At 48.3% G+C, this 19,118-nt stretch overlaps 1 protein-coding gene across 2 annotated transcripts in view; it reads left to right on the top strand.

The window, feature by feature from the left end:
• Positions 1–2,611: 2,611 nt before the first annotated feature.
• Positions 2,612–19,118, top strand: part of SLC41A1 (solute carrier family 41 member 1) — a 90,441-nt gene continuing 73,934 nt past the window's right edge. The window contains exons 1-2 of one of the 2 annotated variants that reach the window (XM_075335700.1): positions 2,612–2,686; positions 9,009–9,730. In XM_075335700.1, the coding sequence (XP_075191815.1) occupies positions 9,359–9,730 (372 nt within the window). In that variant the 5' untranslated portion in view covers positions 2,612–2,686; positions 9,009–9,358. Of the gene's footprint in view, positions 2,687–2,793; positions 2,834–9,008; positions 9,731–19,118 lie in introns of those variants that run through there. The other variant, XM_075335701.1, reaches the window with a different exon arrangement.

Genomic DNA, 19,118 nt, shown 5'->3' with positions numbered 1-19,118 from the left:
ATGAGGTCTCCTACAAGCTGCAGCTCCCGGCCATGATGAGGATACCCAACTCCTTCCACGTCTCCCTGCTCAAGCCGGTTGTCCTTGGTCCCTTCTCCGCTGCTGCCAGTTCGGCTCCTCCTCCTATCGCTGATGATGACATCTATGCGGTAAGGGATATTGTGGCCATGAAAACCGTACGGGGCCGACAGTTCTTCCTGGTGGACTGGGCAGGGTATGGTCCTGAGGATAGGTCCTGGGAACCCCGGGAGAATGTGGGTACTCCCCTGATACGTGCCTTCCTGTCCCGGTTGCGGGGAGGGGGGCGTGGGGGGGGGGTACTGTCACGCTCTCCGGGTCCCCTGCTCTGCTCCCCGGCTCACCTGCCACGCTCCCCGGCTTCCCTGCTTCGCTCCCCGGCTCCTCTGTCAGGCGTCCCCCGCTCCACGGTCTCCAGCCTCCATCACCTGCGGTCCCCAGGCGGCCCGGTCCCCGCTCCCGGCGCCCGTCGGCAGCCCTGCTCCAGGCCGGCTCCCCTGCTTCCTATACACCGCTCCCTGCCCTGGCTTCTGGCACCCGGGCCTCGCGCATGCGCATTAGGGCGCTCGCGCGGTCATTGTCCCTCTCTTAAAGGGCCAGCGTCCACTGACAGGAAATTGAACACACAGGTACAGGGTATAAAGGGGTTTAATGTCCAAGTGGGCGGGGCCTGTTCTTCGTGTTTCCTAAGCTAGGAGTCAGGTCTCCTTGTGTCTCTGTGATATACTTACCTATCTCTCTTCTGGAGCAGCTCCTGCCTCGCCATCCAGTCCTGCTGATTCCCGAACCCCGAACGCTGACTATCTGCCATCCCGTCAGTCCGTACCATCTCTGATCCCTGTGGTGACCCGTCCTCTCGCTCCATCGGTTCCGGACTCTGCCTGACAACATCTCGGCCTCCGAACCTGAGCTCCGTCACCCGGACTACCATCAGTGACTCCGTAGTCCCAGGGACTTCTCCATTCCACTCTTTTGCACGGACTGTCCTGCTACCCGTAGTGCTCCGGCTACCGGACCCCTTGCCTTCATTAAGGTGTTCGGCCCAGTGGATCCACCTCCTGGGTCTGCCTGTCCACCTGGCCCTAACATATGTCCTAGGGTCTGCACCCCGCCTCGTGCTGAGTCCTGTGAGCCTAGGTTCCAGACTTACACAGGCGCCCCACTGTCCCTGAAGTATTATACTTCCACAGTTAACTCACGGTTCCTGGAGTCCCGATTCCTTATGCCATAGTCCTTTTCTCCTTTATGGCGTCTTGTTCTGACTTTAGATCGTTACACTTGTCCTTCTTTACTTCACTCCTCTCTCCTTCACCTTCAACTCTCAACTGACCACTTCTTCCCAACTGACCACTTCCTCCTGCCAACTTCCCAACTGACCACTTCCTCCCCCCAACTTCCCAACTGACCACTTCCTCCCGCCAACTTCCCAACTGACCACTTCCTCCCGCCAACTTCCCAACTGACCTCTTCCTCCCGCCAACTTCCCAAATGACCACTTCCTCCCGCCAACTGACCACTTCCTCCCGCCAACTTCCCAACTGACCACTTCCTCCCGCCAACTTCCCAACTGACCACTTCCTCCCGCCAACTTCCCAACTGACCACTGGCCCCTCCCCTTGCTGTGTCTCTCCCTACAGATTGGGTGGCGACTATACAATCAGTGCCCATCCCTTTTACCTGTTGCTCGGCAGTCTCCCAGTTTGGTGTTGTGGTATGTATGTGGCCTGAAGGTGCTGGTGTGTAGACTGGCACGGATATTCCGGGGTTTGGGTTTCCACTTACATTTTGTGGCACCTGGTACCGCAGGGATGCTACATTTTCATGAGGAAGGTGCTTAGGAAACGCTTTTGGTCATTTCCTCATGCCTTTGTGACCCCTGGCGGGTTTTTTCTAGCGTTTTCAGGGTATTTTTTTATAACCTCGTTCATCAATGGAAAAGCCACTAGTGCAAAAAGGCTGGCAAAATAGCCAAAAAGAAGCCAGGGGCGTCTTCTGACCATTCCCATTGCCTTGTATTGTAAAGTGCAGAGCGTCTGAAGGATGAGCGCTCTTATTTAACTGCGTGGCGTCTTTTGAAACCTAAAGGGTTAAAAGACGCTCAAAAGCCAGAAGACAGCCAGCAAGCTGTCCTCACAGACCTTATGTTCATTCTTTGGAGCACATACCCTGTCTTTTGTGTATGGGACATATTTTCCAATTGACGCAATACATATTCGTAGCGTTCCCAGCAGGAAATCCTGCCATAATATAGTAGCTTCTTTACATTGACGCTTATTGGAAGTTTTCTGGACATGGCTATTTGTGCGGTATTCGCACAGGCGGCTCAGTGTGAATATTTGCATATGTGTGAGCGCTGAGGGAATCAGCCGCATTCAGACAATAAAGTTCCACAACGTCAAAACGCTTCATGAAATGGGGCGGAGTCTTCACTCAACCCCGACACGCGTCTCATCTAATGCGTTTTCATTGGCTGTGGCTGTTGTCAATCTCACGACCTAGAGTTTCCACCCAGTCACCCCGGCTCCAGCCAATCCCCTGCGAGCATTTCAGCCGAATCCTTAGCCCATTGGTAATGGCGGGAGCAGAGCCGTGACGTCACGGGGAAGTTAAAGTGCTGCTGATAAAGTGAAGTGTTGCAGTCCTGGAGCTGCGGATTCCGGGGAGGGAGGTGAGTGCGCTGTGTGTAGTGCGGCGGGTCGCTATATGGGGCACTAATGTGCTGCGGTCCATGGCACGCTGCTGAACGGGCGCTGCGGGCTGCAGTGTGTGGAGGAGGCTTGCCCAGTCCCGCATCCTGTGGTGCCGGCTGCTGCAGGTGAGCGGTCACGTACCCAGGTGCCCACTGTTGGTCCGGGCCTCCCGCAGCGTTTCGGGGGTCTCCACCTTTAATATCTGGTGTTCTGGGAGGTGGTAATGTTATTACTACGTGCACTTCCTGTGCGGCGAGCAGCTGGGTGCCCACACCTCAGTACAATGGGCACACACTGGCGATGCCACCTTTTCATCGAAGCACTGCAGCCTGGCACTGTACAGGATGATGACTGCCGGCCACTGCAGCCTGGCACTGTACAGGATGATGACTGGCGGCCACTGCAGCCCGGCACTGTACAGGCTGATGACTGCCGGCCACTGCAGCCTGGCACTGTACAGACTGATGACTGGCGGCCACTGCAGCCCGGCACTGTACAGGATGATGACTGCCGGCCACTGCAGCCTGGCACTGTACAGGCTGATGACTGCCGGCCACTGCAGCCTGGCACTGTACAGGCTGATGACTGGCGGCCACTGCAGCCTGGCACTGTACAGGCTGATGACTGGCGGCCACTGCAGCCTGGCACTGTACAGGCTGATGACTGGCGGCCACTGCAGCCTGGCACTGTACAGGCTGATGACTGGCGGCCACTGCAGCCTGGCACTGTACAGGCTGATGACTGGCGGCCACTGCAGCCCGGCACTGTACAGGCTGATGACTGGCGGCCACTGCAGCCCGGCACTGTACAGGCTGATGACTGGCGGCCACTGCAGCCCGGCACTGTACAGGCTGATGACTGGCGGCCACTGCAGCCTGGCACTGTACAGGCTGATGACTGGTGGCCACTGCAGCCTGGCACTGTACAGGCTGATGACTGGCGGCCACTGCAGCCCGGCACTGTACAGGCTGATGACTGGCGGCCACTGCAGCCTGGCACTGTACAGGCTGATGACTGGCGGCCACTGCAGCCTGGCACTGTACAGGCTGATGACTGGTGGCCACTGCAGCCTGGCACTGTACAGGCTGATGACTGGCGGCCACTGCAGCCCGGCACTGTACAGACTGATGACTGCAGCCCGGCACTGTACAGGCTGATGACTGGCGGCCACTGCAGCCCGGCACTGTACAGACTGATGACTGCAGCCCGGCACTGTACAGGCTGATGACTGGCGGCCACTGCAGCCTGGCACTGTACAGACTGATGACTGGCGGCCACTGCAGCCCGGCACTGTACAGGCTGATGACTGGCGGCCACTGCAGCCTGGCACTGTACAGGCTGATGACTGGCGGCCACTGCAGCCCGGCACTGTACAGACTGATGACTGCAGCCCGGCACTGTACAGGCTGATGACTGGCGGCCACTGCAGCCTGGCACTGTACAGGATGATGACTGCAGCCCGGCACTGTACAGGCTGATGACTGGCGGCCACTGCAGCCTGGCACTGTACAGGCTGATGACTGGCGGCCACTGCAGCCTGGCACTGTACAGACTGACTGGCGGCCACTGCAGCCCGGCACTGTACAGGGTGATTATGACTGGCGGCCACTGCGGCCCGGCACTGTACAGGGTGATTATGACTGGCGGCCACTGCGGCCCGGCACTGTACAGGGTGATTATGACTGGCGGCCACTGCGGCCCGGCACTGTACAGGGTGATTATGACTGGCGGCCACTGCGGCCCGGCACTGTACAGGGTGATTATGACTGGCGGCCACTGCGGCCCGGCACTGTACAGGGTGATTATGACTGGCGGCCACTGCGGCCCGGCACTGTACAGGGTGATTATGACTGGCGGCCACTGCGGCCCGGCACTGTACAGGGTGATTATGACTGGCGGCCACTGCGGCCCGGCACTGTACAGGGTGATTATGACTGGTGGCCACTGCGGCCCGGCACTGTACAGGGTGATTATGACTGGCGGCCACTGCGGCCCGGCACTGTACAGGGTGATTATGACTGGCGGCCACTGCGGCCCGGCACTGTACAGGGTGATTATGACTGGCGGCCACTGCGGCCCGGCACTGTACAGGGTGATTATGACTGGCGGCCACTGCGGCCCGGCACTGTACAGGGTGATTATGACTGGCGGCCACTGCGGCCCGGCACTGTACAGGGTGATTATGACTGGCGGCCACTGCGGCCCGGCACTGTACAGGGTGATTATGACTGGCGGCCACTGCGGCCCGGCACTGTACAGGGTGATTATGACTGGCGGCCACTGCGGCCCGGCACTGTACAGGGTGATTATGACTGGCGGCCACTGCGGCCCGGCACTGTACAGGGTGATTATGACTGGCGGCCACTGCGGCCCGGCACTGTACAGGGTGATTATGACTGGCGGCCACTGCGGCCCGGCACTGTACAGGGTGATGATGACTGGCGGCCACTGCGGCCCGGCACTGTACAGGGTGATGATGACTGGCGGCCACTGCGGCCCGGCACTGTACAGGGTGATGATGACTGGCGGCCCGGCACTGTACAGGATGATGATGACTGGCGGCCTTGTAGGTAGCCCATAAAGCCTGACAAATGTGAAGGTGCTGGACTGAGCCCCCAATTCTGCGGCTAATGTTATACTGCCACATACTGTAGTTCTGACTGTTAGGCTATGTGCCCACGCTGCGGATTTTGCCGCGGATTTCCCGAAAATCTGCAGCAGCGGCACTTCCAAGCCATTTCAATGGCATTTTGGAAATGCTCTGTCCATGCTGCGGATTTTTCCGCTGCGGATTTGCCGCGGATTTTGATCCGGAAAAATCTGCAGCATGTCAATTGTTTGGTGCGGATTTTTGGTTTTGAATGGGGAAAAAAAAAAATCCGCATCAAAATCCACGGTAAATCCGCGGGTGCGGATTTGCCGCGAAAGTCACGGATTTTCAGGCAGAAAAATCCACAGGTACATTCTACCGTGGACACATAGCCTTATTGTGTAAGCATTGTGCATTATCTAGGAACATAAGGTCATTAGATCTGACTAAAATAGCTTAAAGGGGTTGTCCGGTGGAGACAATGGCATTGATCGGTGGAACGGTGAAAATTTTTATCCCCGTTACAAGATAAAGCCGGAGCTTAGATACCAGACTGCTGCTACAATCATGGTCCATGAGGCTGCCGCAGAAAGCTTGGCAGCCCCATGAGGAATTGAGTGGTGGTCGCATGTGCCCAACAATGCTCGCAGTTTCCCTGTTTTGCCAAGGAGGCCCTATTGTGGAGTATGCTGGAATAAGATGTGCCAAATTCATTAGTGTGCACACAATATCGAATGATTTTAGCGCATATTATCAGTATTATTCACCTTACCACAAAAAGATACCCATTTGTATACTGCAGTAACATTTCTGGTGTAAGGAAAGCTGTCTTATTGATGAATTTGACAGGCTGGCATAGGCTTTGCCATGACTCTTCCCCCAGCTCTGCCCATTTATTTTTTTTTTTTTCTGGAGTAAACAGTAATTAATTTTGGCCAAAGTGTCTAAAATGCATAATAAATGTGGCACAAACATGAGAGGTTTTAGGCACAAATTGTGGCGCCATTCTGACAGTAGATAACCTGCCCCCCCCCAGAGTAATATATATATTTTTTTTTATATATTATTTATTCATTTATTTTTTTACTTATTACAAAGTTTCTGTCTCTGGGCGCAGTCAGACTGCCCGCAATACTCTGGCCAGCCGGCGGCTCTGCTGATGGCATGTATTTCTATGGAGTGATCTCGCTCGGGTCAGGAGAGCCGCCGGCCGGTTTCGGCATTGCTGTGCCATCCTCGTCTGGATTATACAGCCGCTTGACTGTGCCTCTTTCTCTTTGATTGATTTTTCAGTCTCTCTTCAGGGGTAAAATCTGTGATCAATGAATACAGATTTTTACATTAATGATAATTGCTGCTCATAAAATTCTATGGAGAAGGTGGCACTGGAGACTGAAATGGAGATTCTGCTGCAAGATCACTGTAAAGTGCATTAATTGAATTTACCCATAAATTGAGAGTGAAAGATAAATCTAGGAGGAGAAAGAAGCTGATTTCTTTAATAAGATATATTAGTGTTTCCTATTTTCACATCTACTATTGATTCTCCCCAGGAATGAGCAGTGATGCGTTTTTGCTTTTAACCTTTTAGTGGGTTCTGTCACATTGAGGTTTGTAGCTTGGAATGGCAGTATGAATGTAGATTATATAGTTTGTTCATGTTTTTGGTGAGAAAGTGGGTAGCCTGTCTAAAACGACATGAGATGTACAGTATATTTCCATCTGTTCCCCCTTTACTACACAGTGGTCTGCTTATTGCGGTTTGACTATGATTGAAAATGAAACCCATTTTTCATGTGGAGAGACTCTCAGCGAATATGTCTCATTTGAATGGCTTAGCGTATGTCCGCACGCTGCAGTTTTATCATAACCACAAAAATGCACATCAAACGCATGAGGTTTTGATGTGTTTTTATCACCAAAGTGTGGAAAACGCAAAAAAAAGTGGCACGCTGCAGGTTTTTATGGTGACCACAAAAATGCAGCCCAAAAAGAATAAAAAAATGTATGCACACCATAAGGCTATGTGCCCACAGGAGCTTGCACCTGCGGATGTATCAACAGGTATGTCCGCAGGTTTCCGGCAGCACCTCCCCGGAATCTGCAGCTATACATTGCTGCTGGAGTCCAACGAAATATCTGCGGAAAACCTGCGGGAATTCGTGCGGCTTACCTGCGGAAGTCCCGGCCTCTATCTCCACAGTGGAGGGCCAGAAATTCCAGATATTTCCACAGGAATAATTGACATACAGTTACGTGTGGCAGCGGGAGATCCACAGCATGTTCCGCAGCCGCACATACCGCAGCATGGACACAGCACTCTCCATGTCCCATAGGATAACATGGGGAGTGTCTGTACTCGCTAAAACCTGCGGATTTATCTAGAAAATCCAGAAAAATCCGCAGGTTTTCCGTGGCAAGTTCCGCGGGTACATAGCCTAAGGCCTCATTGGCATGTCAGTGTTTTAAACAGGTTCCACTTTTTCACGCACATATGTCATCAGTGTTTGGTCCATTTTTGCCCTCAGTGTTTTTCACGGATGGAATAAAAAATTACAAACCTTTTCCTATCTTCTACAATGTTAAATACAGACCGCAAACAGATGTCCTTCGTGTGCTGTATGTGATTTTTCATGGTCTCATAGACTTTTATTGGCCCTTGTCATCCATGATACTGGGAAATATGGACATGTTTCCATGAGTTTTGCGCGGACACATGGTCTGTGGAAAACCCACTGACTTGAAAAGTCTCGTACTATAATGGGTAGGTTTGGTATCAATCATTAAACACGTCCTTGCAACACAGATGTCTGAGGCCTAAAAGCGATTGTTACATATAGGAAATAAACAAATTGATTATTTTAAGTTCCTTTTATCAGGGCTGTGGAGTCGGAGTCGTGGAGTCGGAGTCGGAGCTCATTTTGGTGGAGTCGGAGTCGGTATAAAATGCACCGACTCCGACTCCTAAAATATATAATAAATTGGGGACAGGAGTGCAATGCAGAATGTGCTGAATATTTTACTAAATAATAACATTTAGTATAATGCTTATATTTAAGTGAAACATTTATTGTAGTACAATGTGAACATCAGACATTTAATTGTTTTTATGATACAATAATCAAGATATTTGGATAGAACATAAAATATTTATTGGAATACAACTTTAGAACACAAAAAACTAATAAATTGTAAATATGTAATATATATATATATATATATATATATATATATATATATATATATATATATATATATATATATATATATATATATATATATATATATATATATATATATATATATATATATATACACACAGTGTATATACACACACAAGATATATATGTAATCTACTGTATATTACATAGTGTATTACATATTTACAATTTATTACAGTTTTTTGTGTTCTAAAGTTGTATTCCAATAAATATATTTTATGTTCTATCCAAATATCTTGATTATTGTATCATAAAAATTATTAAATGTCTGATGTTCACATACACATATTCATGTACTACAATAAATTTTTCACCTAACTATAAGCAATATATGTCGGAGTCGGAGTCGGTGCAAGAGAATTTGAGGAGTCGGAGTCGAAGGTTTGGCTTACCGACTCCACAGCCCTGCCTTTTATACTCCTTTTTAACATGCTAGAATACCAGACTGTGTAGACACTCCATTGATGACCTTTCTCTTTGCTTCCTTAGACTGAAGATGTCATGGAATAACTATGAGATGAGCGTTCTGGGAGACCTCTGCATTCTTGTCCTTGACTAACCAGTTACGGTACCTGTCCCTGCTCATCTTGAACACACCCATATAATTTTATCTTTTTTACCCAGGATTCCATGTTGGAGCAGTTATTCTATATTTTTTTTTTACCTTTATTAACTTTTATCATATTTAATTGATTAATGGGGAGCGACTGTATCTCCTCAGCGTTAAAGGCCATAGAGGGCAAAGACTGCTTTGGAGGGCTCTCTCTAGAGTGTGAGCGACTGTCACGATCAGCATATAAGTATTGTTTGGACTATATACAGTCTTAGAGGCCATCACAATGCCACCTGTTCCTGAACACCGAGATGATGGTGCTTCCACTAACATTACCCATCCTGTCATGGAAGACCACCAACACGTGGATGTAGATAATAATCCTCTCATGGTGAACCCAAGTTTTCTTGAGCCAGATGAAACCGAGGTAGTGGTGGTAGGTTCCCGTGCAAATACCAAAGGCGTGCAAGAAGAAGATGCCTTGCTAGAAAATGGAAGCCAGAGCACCGAGAGCGAAGATCCAAATAACGAGCCTTCTTGCGAGGCTGTGGTGCCACTGAAGGAAACCTCTTTTTCTATTGGACTCCAAGTTCTGTTTCCTTTCCTATTGGCAGGATTCGGAACTGTGGCTGCAGGGATGGTTCTCGACATAGTTCAGGTAATTCCTCCATAGATGGTAAAACTTAACAGAAGGCTTCTCAGCTTAGGGTACGTTCACACTTGCGTTGAACGGCAACCGTTGCATTGCATTGTGTGACGGATGCAATGGATGCGTTGCATATAATGGCACAACTGATACAACGGATCGTACAAAACAATGGAAAGCTTTTTTTTTTTTTCTTTACAGTTTTACCGGCGGCAGACTATTGTGAACGATCAGCTGAGCGCTCTCAAAAGCTGATCGTTCGGCCACCGAGAGACAAAATAAAGTTTCTGTGATTTAAAAAAAAAAAGAGCATGCGCAGTGAGAAAATAAGATTCCGCTGCCCAAAAAACGTTACATGCTGCGTTCCTTCCTTCCGCCCAGTGGAAGCAACGCAGCGTCTGCCAGCGGAAGCAACGCGTTTACTTTTGGCACAATCCGTCATCCATACAAGCCTATGGGAAACGGCGGAATCCGTTAACGGATTCCGCTGTTTTCCAAAAGGGCGGATTGCGCAAGAAGGTAATTAACGCAAGTGTGAAAGTACCCTTAGAGTCATCGGTCACTTTCTTGAGGAATATTGCTGTGTTCTTCTCAAACTTTATTATGACTCTGTTCTAACAAAGTATGTATGTGAACTATATCCATCAAATGGTATTTATTTGACATGATCACCTTGTCTGAACTAGCCTGCCCCTAATGATCATTATAGTGTAAAATACTACAGTTGTCTTCTGGTGTCAGGTTTGTATGCAGGACATTTTCTGTACATTCTAGTAGCCTACAGGCAATAAATCTTATGTTGTGGCGCGGAGGGTCTACCTTGCATCAGTGACACTGTCTCAGTATTATGACCCCTTTAAGACTAGCAAAACCAGACCATTAAACGACCTCCAATTTATTGTAAGAGTATTGGCAAATGTTTAGGCTATGTGCGCACGTTGCGTACTGGCCCTGCAGAAATTTTGCAGCGATTTGAACAGCACACGTGCGCTTCAAATCGCTGCAGAAAGAGTCCGTAGTGGGAAAAAAAAAGCCGATTCCATGCGCTCTGACTGCAGCCCCTCCCATAGACTGAGCAGGATCTGCAAGCAGAGCGCAGGAAAGAAGTGACATGTCTCTAAGGCTTCTTTCACACATCCGGTTTCTTCCTGTGCGGCACAATCCGGCGCTTTGCAGAAAAACCGCAACCGGGTTTTTTTTGCCGTCGTTGCGTTTTTTTTGCATAGTCTTACATTAGTGCCGTATTGTGCCGCATGGGCTTGCGTTCGGTCCGGTTTTTGCCGCATGCAGAAGATTTACCCGATGCGGCGGCCGGATGGAACATTGCCTGGCACGTTTTTTGGTCCGGCAAAAAAAAAACGCATCGCTCCGCATCCGGCCGCCGCATGCGGGTTTTTTTTCCACTGCGCATGCTCAGTAGCAAGCGGCAAAAACCGGACGGGCCGCATGTCAAAAACGTATGCAAAGGATGCGGTATTGTCGCCGCATCCGTTGCATAGGTTTTAGAGCCGGATTCGCCGGCTCTTCTAAAACCGGGGGTGTGAAAGCAGCCTAAGACGCCACGTGCGCACGTCTCCTGTATAATCTTCATAGATTATGCTGGGGACGCAGGACGCATGCAGTTATGCTGCGGTGCAGATAGCAGTGTAACTGCATGCAAATACGCAACGTGCGCACATAGCCTTAGTCTCCCGTTTAGGCAGACCGATGAACATTGCACACAGCATGATCGCTAATAAGATTGTGCTTAGAACTTCATTTTATCGACCGCACATCTCTGGTTTCCACTGTAGAAACACACTAAATAATTGTGCAAATTACATGCATTTCTCAAAGTTTTGTTAAAGGGAACCAACCAGCGGGTTTATCACATACAAAGTACAGGCAGCGGATGGTGAATGAGAACATACCTTCACTTTAGAGATTGGATGTTTGATTGCTTAAAAATCCTTTATCAGAGCTTCAGAAATGAAGTCATTGGTGCAAGAGGCTTACTGCCTCTTCTTTATTGAAATTTTGCTCTGCCATTGCCGAAGCTGGTGGCGCATGTACATTGCTGGTGTGACGTTTTCTTGTACATCGATCTCGGTGCCATTTTACTGTGGAAACAACTGAGCGTTGTGTTTAATAAAATGGTGCTGGAGATCGTGGGACGTGATTTTATTGAAGACACTGTCACATTAGCAATGCCCACTTGCTGCCAATAATGGCAATGGCGGTGGCAGCGTGAAATGTAAATAAAGAGGAGGGAAGCCAGGAGTATGAACCATTCCTGAGGACCCGACGTCCAAAGTCCCACCCCAATGCTCAATCCATTGCACCAGTGATGTACTGTAATTTCTGAAGCTTTGATAAAGGATTTTTCAGCAATCAAGCATCCATTCTCTAAGGGTACTTTCACACTTGCGTTGTTTTCCTTCCGTTACAATCCGACCTTTTGGAAAACAGCGGAATCCGTTAACTGATTCCGCTGTTTCCCATAGACTTGTATGGGTGATGGATTGTGCCAAAAGGACCTGCGTTGCTTCCGCTGGGCGACGCTCTGTTGCTTCCGCCCAGCGGGAGGAACGCAGCATGTAACTTTTTGTTTTGAGCAGCGGAATCTTCAGGATTTCACTGCGCATGCTCTTCTTTCTTTGTGATTTAAAAAAAAAACAAAACAAAAAAACCCCAAAACTTTATTTTGTCTCACAGTGGCCGAACGTTCAGCTGAGCGCTCGCCCGCCGGCATGCTTGGCCGCCGGCAAGTGACAGGGCTCAGCTGAGCGCTCGCCCGCCGGCATACTTGGCCGCCGGCAAGTGAGAGCGCTCAGCTGAGCCACCGGCCGCCGGCTATTGAGAGCGATCAGCTGATCGTTCACAATAGTCTGCTGCCGGTAAAACTGTAAAGAAAGAAGAGAGGGGAAAAAAAATAAATAAAAAAAAAAAAAAAAAGCTTTCCGTTGTTTTGTACGATCCGTAGCATCCGTTGTGCCACTATATACAACGCATCCGTTGCATCCGTAACACAACGCAATGCTACGGAAGCCGTCCAACGCAAGTGTGAAACTAGCCTAAGCTAAATGTATGATTTGAATCCGCATGTTAGCGCCAGTATGGCAGTGCTTGTACTTTTATATATGAAAATCCTGCTGGTTGATTCTCTTTAAAACCAAATGCCAGGAAGTAAAAAGCAGACGTTTCAAACACACGGGCTGCATGCGGCCCCTCAGGCTGCTTCTTGGGTCCTGCAGGCACGTACCCCCCCCCTGCCCCCTTGACGATTGTGGCTGGTGTGGGGGCCGCAGCCGTCACTGCTTTATTTCAGATTAACGTTTTACTGGTGCTGCGCAGAGTCAAGCTCTCTGCACTATTCCAATGGTAGCCGCTGGCCAATCAGAGGCAAGCAGCTGATGAGTATGATGTCACCTGCTTGTATCTGATTGGCTGGCGGCTGCCATTGGCATGCTGCAGAGAGAACTTGACCTCTGAATGTTCATCTGAATTTTAGATTAAGTGATAATAAAGAGTGGCTCGTGCCTGCAGCCCACATGAAGCAGGGAAGAATACGCTGAGGGACAGAGGACAGGTGAAAATAATGTGCTTTTTGTGCGTATAAAATGGCACAATAGGGGGGACCAGGATGGGACATTTTACAAGAAGAGGATCAGTAAAGGCGACATTACTACAAGAGGACCTGCATGAGCGCATTAGTAAAAGGGATAAGGATGGGCCCATTAATACAGGATGGGGGACAAGGATGGGGCATATTTAATACAACGGTACATGGATGGGGCACATTACTACTAGAAAGGGAACATGATTGGCACATTACTACAGGATGAGGCATATTTGTAAAGGAGAGCAAGGATGGGCATATTACTACAGGATCTGGCACATTACTACAGAATGGGCCTATTACTACAGAATGGGGACAAGGATTGGGCACAAGGATGGGTACATTATTACAGAATGGGAACCAGGATGGGAACACTACTTCAGGATGGGGTACATTACTAAAGATGATGACCAAAATTACTGTATGGTGTTAATTGTAAAACTAAATTTCTTACAAGAAAGGGACAAACATGTAAACAAAAGCAAAGCAAATTTTTCCATAGGAAATAATTGAAACAGACAATTCGTTCCACAACCCAAAAAAATTTACTGTATTTATACAAACTTATTACAGTAATACAAAATAATGTACTGTATTAAAATTATTACAGTATATCAATAGAAAATACTGTGCAGTAAAAAACATGTAAAAGAAATTAAACTGCACTTTAGCTTAAAATAGAATTGTTGGTGTGCGGGAGGTATAGTATAAGCAATGTGCTGCACTGGTTATCAATAAGAAAGTACAATGCTGTATCCACATATACAAATTGATATAAATAATATATATTCTACTGAGCAATGGTATACTGTATGCAGTAAACATATGGACAGAAAATTACCTCCAGAACGTGGTGAAAGGACAGAATTGGAAGTGTGCTCAGTGTGAATCTCTTCTTATTACAAATCATTGCTCTTAAACCAAGTTACACATTTGGAAAAATCTTTGCATGTCTTGCAAAACGCTCTCAAACCAAGTTACTCTTAATCCAAGGTTCCACTGTATAACAAAAAAGTGCACGTTTGTTATAATTAAGGAGCAAAAAATGTTCAAAAACGGTGATCCAAAGGTGTAGAGAAAAAATGGTACCACTAAAAATGTCACTTTGTCCTGTAATGCAGCCCCCAAATTATTATTTTTTTTTTCTATGTGTGGCCCATAAACCCAGCAGAGTTTGAGACCCCTGATCTAAAGAATGACATAGCAAAGTGACAAAACCGCAGCGTCAAAACAAGTTTAAGAATGATTGTCAAAAAAACCCAAAACCCTCAAATGCAAGTGAACCATTTTACATAAGGGGTTAAATTCTGCAACATCACAAACTCTCCAAATATTCATCGCAGGAACGTAGTCAAAGGGAATATACACACAATGTCCCTTAGTTACACACCTACTGAGTTTTTCGAGCAGAAGACACTGCAGGAAGATGCTGTCTTTTTCCTGAAGCTTTTTTTTTTTTTCTATTTTATTTTATTTATTTATTTTTTTTTTTTTTTTTTTTTTTTTTGCGGTGGCTTTGCCAACAGTGATAGATATAATTTATATTTCTGTTGAATTTCTTCCAAGCGGAAGCCAATTAAAGAATGGAAGGGTAAGTTCTTAGCCATTTTACCTCATTCGAATCCGTTAAAGAATCTGAACATATGCACGGCAAGTTGTTTTTGCAGTTGCTGTGCATACGATTTTTTGATTAGCATTCTTAATTTTATTTTCTTTAATCTGCCTGAAAGACATTGTGTGAACATACCCTTTCTCAGGGTTAGGCTGGGGCCACACGGGCACTACTGCGATCCACTTGCATGAGACTCGGCTCGTGCTGGCAGTACAGCAGAGCCGAGTGTCATGCCTGTGTCCTTGCAACTGAGGTCCGTTCGTGCGAGCAGACCTCAGCTGCGGGGGGCGGGCCGGCACTCAGGAGGGGAGGGAGGGATTTCTCTCCCTCTCTACTGCGTAGCCGGCTATTGCCATTCTCGCACTGCACTAGCAGTACACCGGTGTACCGCGAGTGCAGTGCGATTTTTCTCTCGCCCCATTCACTTGAATGGGTGCGAGAGAAAGAGACTCGGCTTACAATCGCAGCATGCTGCGATTGTTTTCTCAGTCCGATTAGGGCTGAGAAAATAATCGCCCATGTGTGCTGACACACAGGCTAGAATTGGTCCGAGGGGAATGCGATGTTTTATCGCACTCCACTCGCACCGATTTTCTCGCCGTGTGGCTTAGCCCTTATAGTAGGTCTGAGAGTTGTGGCCCAAATAGGGGTGCAAACATACATTTCTTTTATGCTCATATGGACAGCCAAAATCTGTTTAAGGCCCGTTTCACACGTCCGTGAAAAACAGTGACGTTTTTCACTGGCGTGTAAAACACGCACATGTCCCTGCGTGTGCCGTGATTCACGGCACACGTGGGTTGTCTAAGTGCAATCCAGGCTCCGTTCTCCGTGGCCCGTGATTGCACTTAGAGATTCACTCACCTGCGCCCGCTCCCGCTCTCCGTGGTGCTGAATCCTCCCGCGGTGCAGCATCCGGCCGGCGGTGACCCCCGCAGCAGCTGCTTCCGGGTCGGCTGTGTCGTGCATCATTAAGATGCGCGACAGTAATCAGCCGGCTTAGAAGCAGCAGGGAGGACGGGCTGCACAGAGCGCGGCTGAAGCCGGGTGAGTTAAAATGTTTATTATTTTAAATGCATGTTTTTTTCTGGCACGTGTTTCACGGACCACACCACTGCGTGGTCCGTGGAACATCAGTGATGCCAGAAAAAAATGGACATGTCTCCGTGCAGCAATCACGCACACGCGGGTACGCCGCACGGAGACACGTGCAGTGAAAAATCACTGATGTGTGAGCAGACCCATTCATTATAATGGGTCTGCGTATGTCAGTGATTCTGGTACGTTAAAAAAGCACAAACGTACCAGAATCACTGACGTGTGAAAGGGGCCTAAGGCTGTGTGCGTTGTGCATGCTTTCATGCTGCGTATTGCACTGCAGCGTAAGCGCATGTATCCTCTGCACAATCTATGAAAATTCCATGCGCATGTTACGTTTTAGAGCGCAGCATTTTGCATGCTGAAATATTTTGCCAAAATGATGCGTTCTAAAAAGCAACATGTCACTTCTTTTGTGTGTTCCCTATGCTTTTCCCACTCTTGTCTATGGCAGAGCAAGCATCCAGAACACACGACTTCTGCATGCATTCTGCATTCACAATGCATTCAATATGCTGCTTTTTGGCTGTGTTTTGAAACGCACATGCAGTGACTTAAACGCTGCGGAATAGAACGCAGACGTGCGCACATAGCCTTAGTCTAAAATTGTGACAGATTAAATATTCCGGTTTGTTGTCACTAATTTAGAAGCTGAAAATTCTTGGCATGTTAATAATCCTATTAAAAGGTGGAGCAGTTGTTTCTTGCTGATCTCATTTTTAATTTGTTTGAGAACAGAAGCACAGACTTGCAACTAATGAGAAATTCTTTTTCTTTCTTAAAGGGAACTTGTTACCAGGTTTTTCCCTTAACTCCAGCCACCACCAGTGATCCCTTTTTATATACAGTATTGTAGAATACTGTATATAAGAGCCCAGGCCGCTCTGTAGAATGTAGAAAAACACCTTTTATAATATTCACCTAGTGGGTGGTCCGGTCCGATGGGTGTCGCTGCTCTCGGTGCGGCATCTTCATCTTGTGTGATCGCCATCCTCCTTCCCTGCTCCGTGTGCCTCACACGTCATTCACACAGTCCTCCATTGCGCTCCTGTGCATCTGCACTTTGATCTGCCCAGGTGAGGGCAGGTCATAGTATTGTAGTGCACATGCGCTGGTGGTCTCTGACCTTTCCTTGAGCCTGCACATTACAATACTCCTCTCTACTCTCACCACGGCAGATCAAAGAGCCCATGAGCAGGAGCGCAAAGGAGGCCTCTGTGTGAATGACACAGGATGCGTCATGTACATGGGGCTGGGCAGGAGGACTGTGAATGCACAGGATAGAGGAGGCGCTGGACCGAGAGCAGTAACACCCATTCGACCCGACCCGACCTGACCTGCCCCGCAAGTGAGTATAATACAGATGGTTTTTTACGTTAGACAGATTGGCTTGGGCACTTATACAGTATTATAGAATACTGTATATAAGGGCTCACTAGAGGTGGCTGCAGCTCATAAGAGAAAAATCAAGTGACTGGTTCACTTTATTAATGAAGGCACCTAGATAAATATTCAGTTTAAGGGAATAAAATAATCTTGTACGGGACTCATTTGAATGGGGACATAAATATCCTAAATTGTCTTCTGTCTAACTTCAATTCCTTTGGCGGAATCAAAGTAGTGCCCTAGTCTTTAGGACTGACATTTTGTACGCCAGTGTTAGGCTATGTGCCCATGTTGCGTGCAGACCTGTGTGGAAAAGAACGCACCCTCTGGCAGACGTGACACTGTGTGTTGACAAAAAGAATGCATCCAAAACGCATGTATTTTGGATGCATTTTTGTCAGTGCGTTCCCCCGGCAATTCAGCTCTGCTACATGTCCGCTGACAGCAGACAGAGTAGGGCGATGATAATGAACTCGGATGAACTTCACCCGACTTCATTGTCATCCCGCGGCTATGTCTGTGTGTGCTGTCATGAACTCAGATGAACCTCCGAGGTCAGTGACAGAACACAGGCGTCCACAGCAATGACGTCAGAGCTTCATTCGATTTCACTGACATCGCACGGCCCTCTCTGTGTGGCAGCCTGATTTGTGGTCACACGTGAAGGACTAATCTGTGGTTGCAAATCCCCTGAGTGACTGCAGTGAGCTGCGCGATCAGCTGTGCTTTCACTCAGGTTACTCGCGGCCACAGCTGCAGTCCTCCACCTGAGTGGTGGCCACGGGTAACCTCAGTGACAGCACAGCTGATCGCGCGACTCACTTCAGTTGCTGCATGGAGCTGACAGGAGCAGCGGTGTTCTACTGCCGCTCCTGTCAGCTTCCGATGTAGCAGAGCTGGAAGCGTCGTGGGACCTTGCGTGGATTACATCGGACCTGAAGGTGTTTTTGAGGGATTAATAAAGTGGTGAAAGAGGTTTTTGTTTTGTTTTTTTTTTTTTTTTTTTTTTTTTTTTTGTCTTTCATTACAAATAAAGGATTTTTTGGATGTGTGTTTTTATTTTCTTAAACATACAGGTTAATCATAGAAGGTATCTCGGGGAGACGCCTGCCATGATTAACCTAGGACTTGGTGGCAGTTATGGGCTGCTGCCATTACCTCCTTATTACCCCGTGTGCCACTGCACCAGGGCAATTCGGGATGAGCCGGGTAGAGTCCCAGGACTGTCGCATCTAATGGATGTGGCAATTCTGGGCAGCTGCTGGCTGATATTGTTAGGCTGGGGGGTACCCCTTAACGTGGAGCTCCCCACCTGCTCAGTCGTGTGGCTTTACCCTGGCTGGTATCCAAATTGGGTGGTTGCAGTGAGACAGCTGTCACTCAGCGTGGGGGGGGGGTCTGACTGCAACCAATCATAGGTGCCGGTGGGCGGAGGAAGTAGGGAATATGAGATGGAATAATGAGCGGCCGGCATTTTCAAAAGACGAGCAGCCGCCACAGTGTGAACGCTGTGAAGTTCTGGTGATCGTGGATCGGTGAGTATGAGAGAGGGGGTGAGAGGGAGAGACCGACATGGACAGAGGGCGAGATAGAGACAGAGATGGAGACCGACAGAGAGAGAGGCTGAAAGACCTGCCTTTATGTTAAGAACACATGCAGATCGCTAGTAAATGGCAAGTGAAACGCATTCTTTCTAGAAAAATATG

The sequence above is a fragment of the Anomaloglossus baeobatrachus genome, chromosome 2, assembly GCF_048569485.1.
Source record: "Anomaloglossus baeobatrachus isolate aAnoBae1 chromosome 2, aAnoBae1.hap1, whole genome shotgun sequence".
NCBI classification, from domain to species: domain Eukaryota; kingdom Metazoa; phylum Chordata; class Amphibia; order Anura; family Aromobatidae; genus Anomaloglossus; species Anomaloglossus baeobatrachus.
Note: the sequence above shows the minus strand (reverse complement) of the source record. Positions and strands in the feature narration are given on the sequence as shown.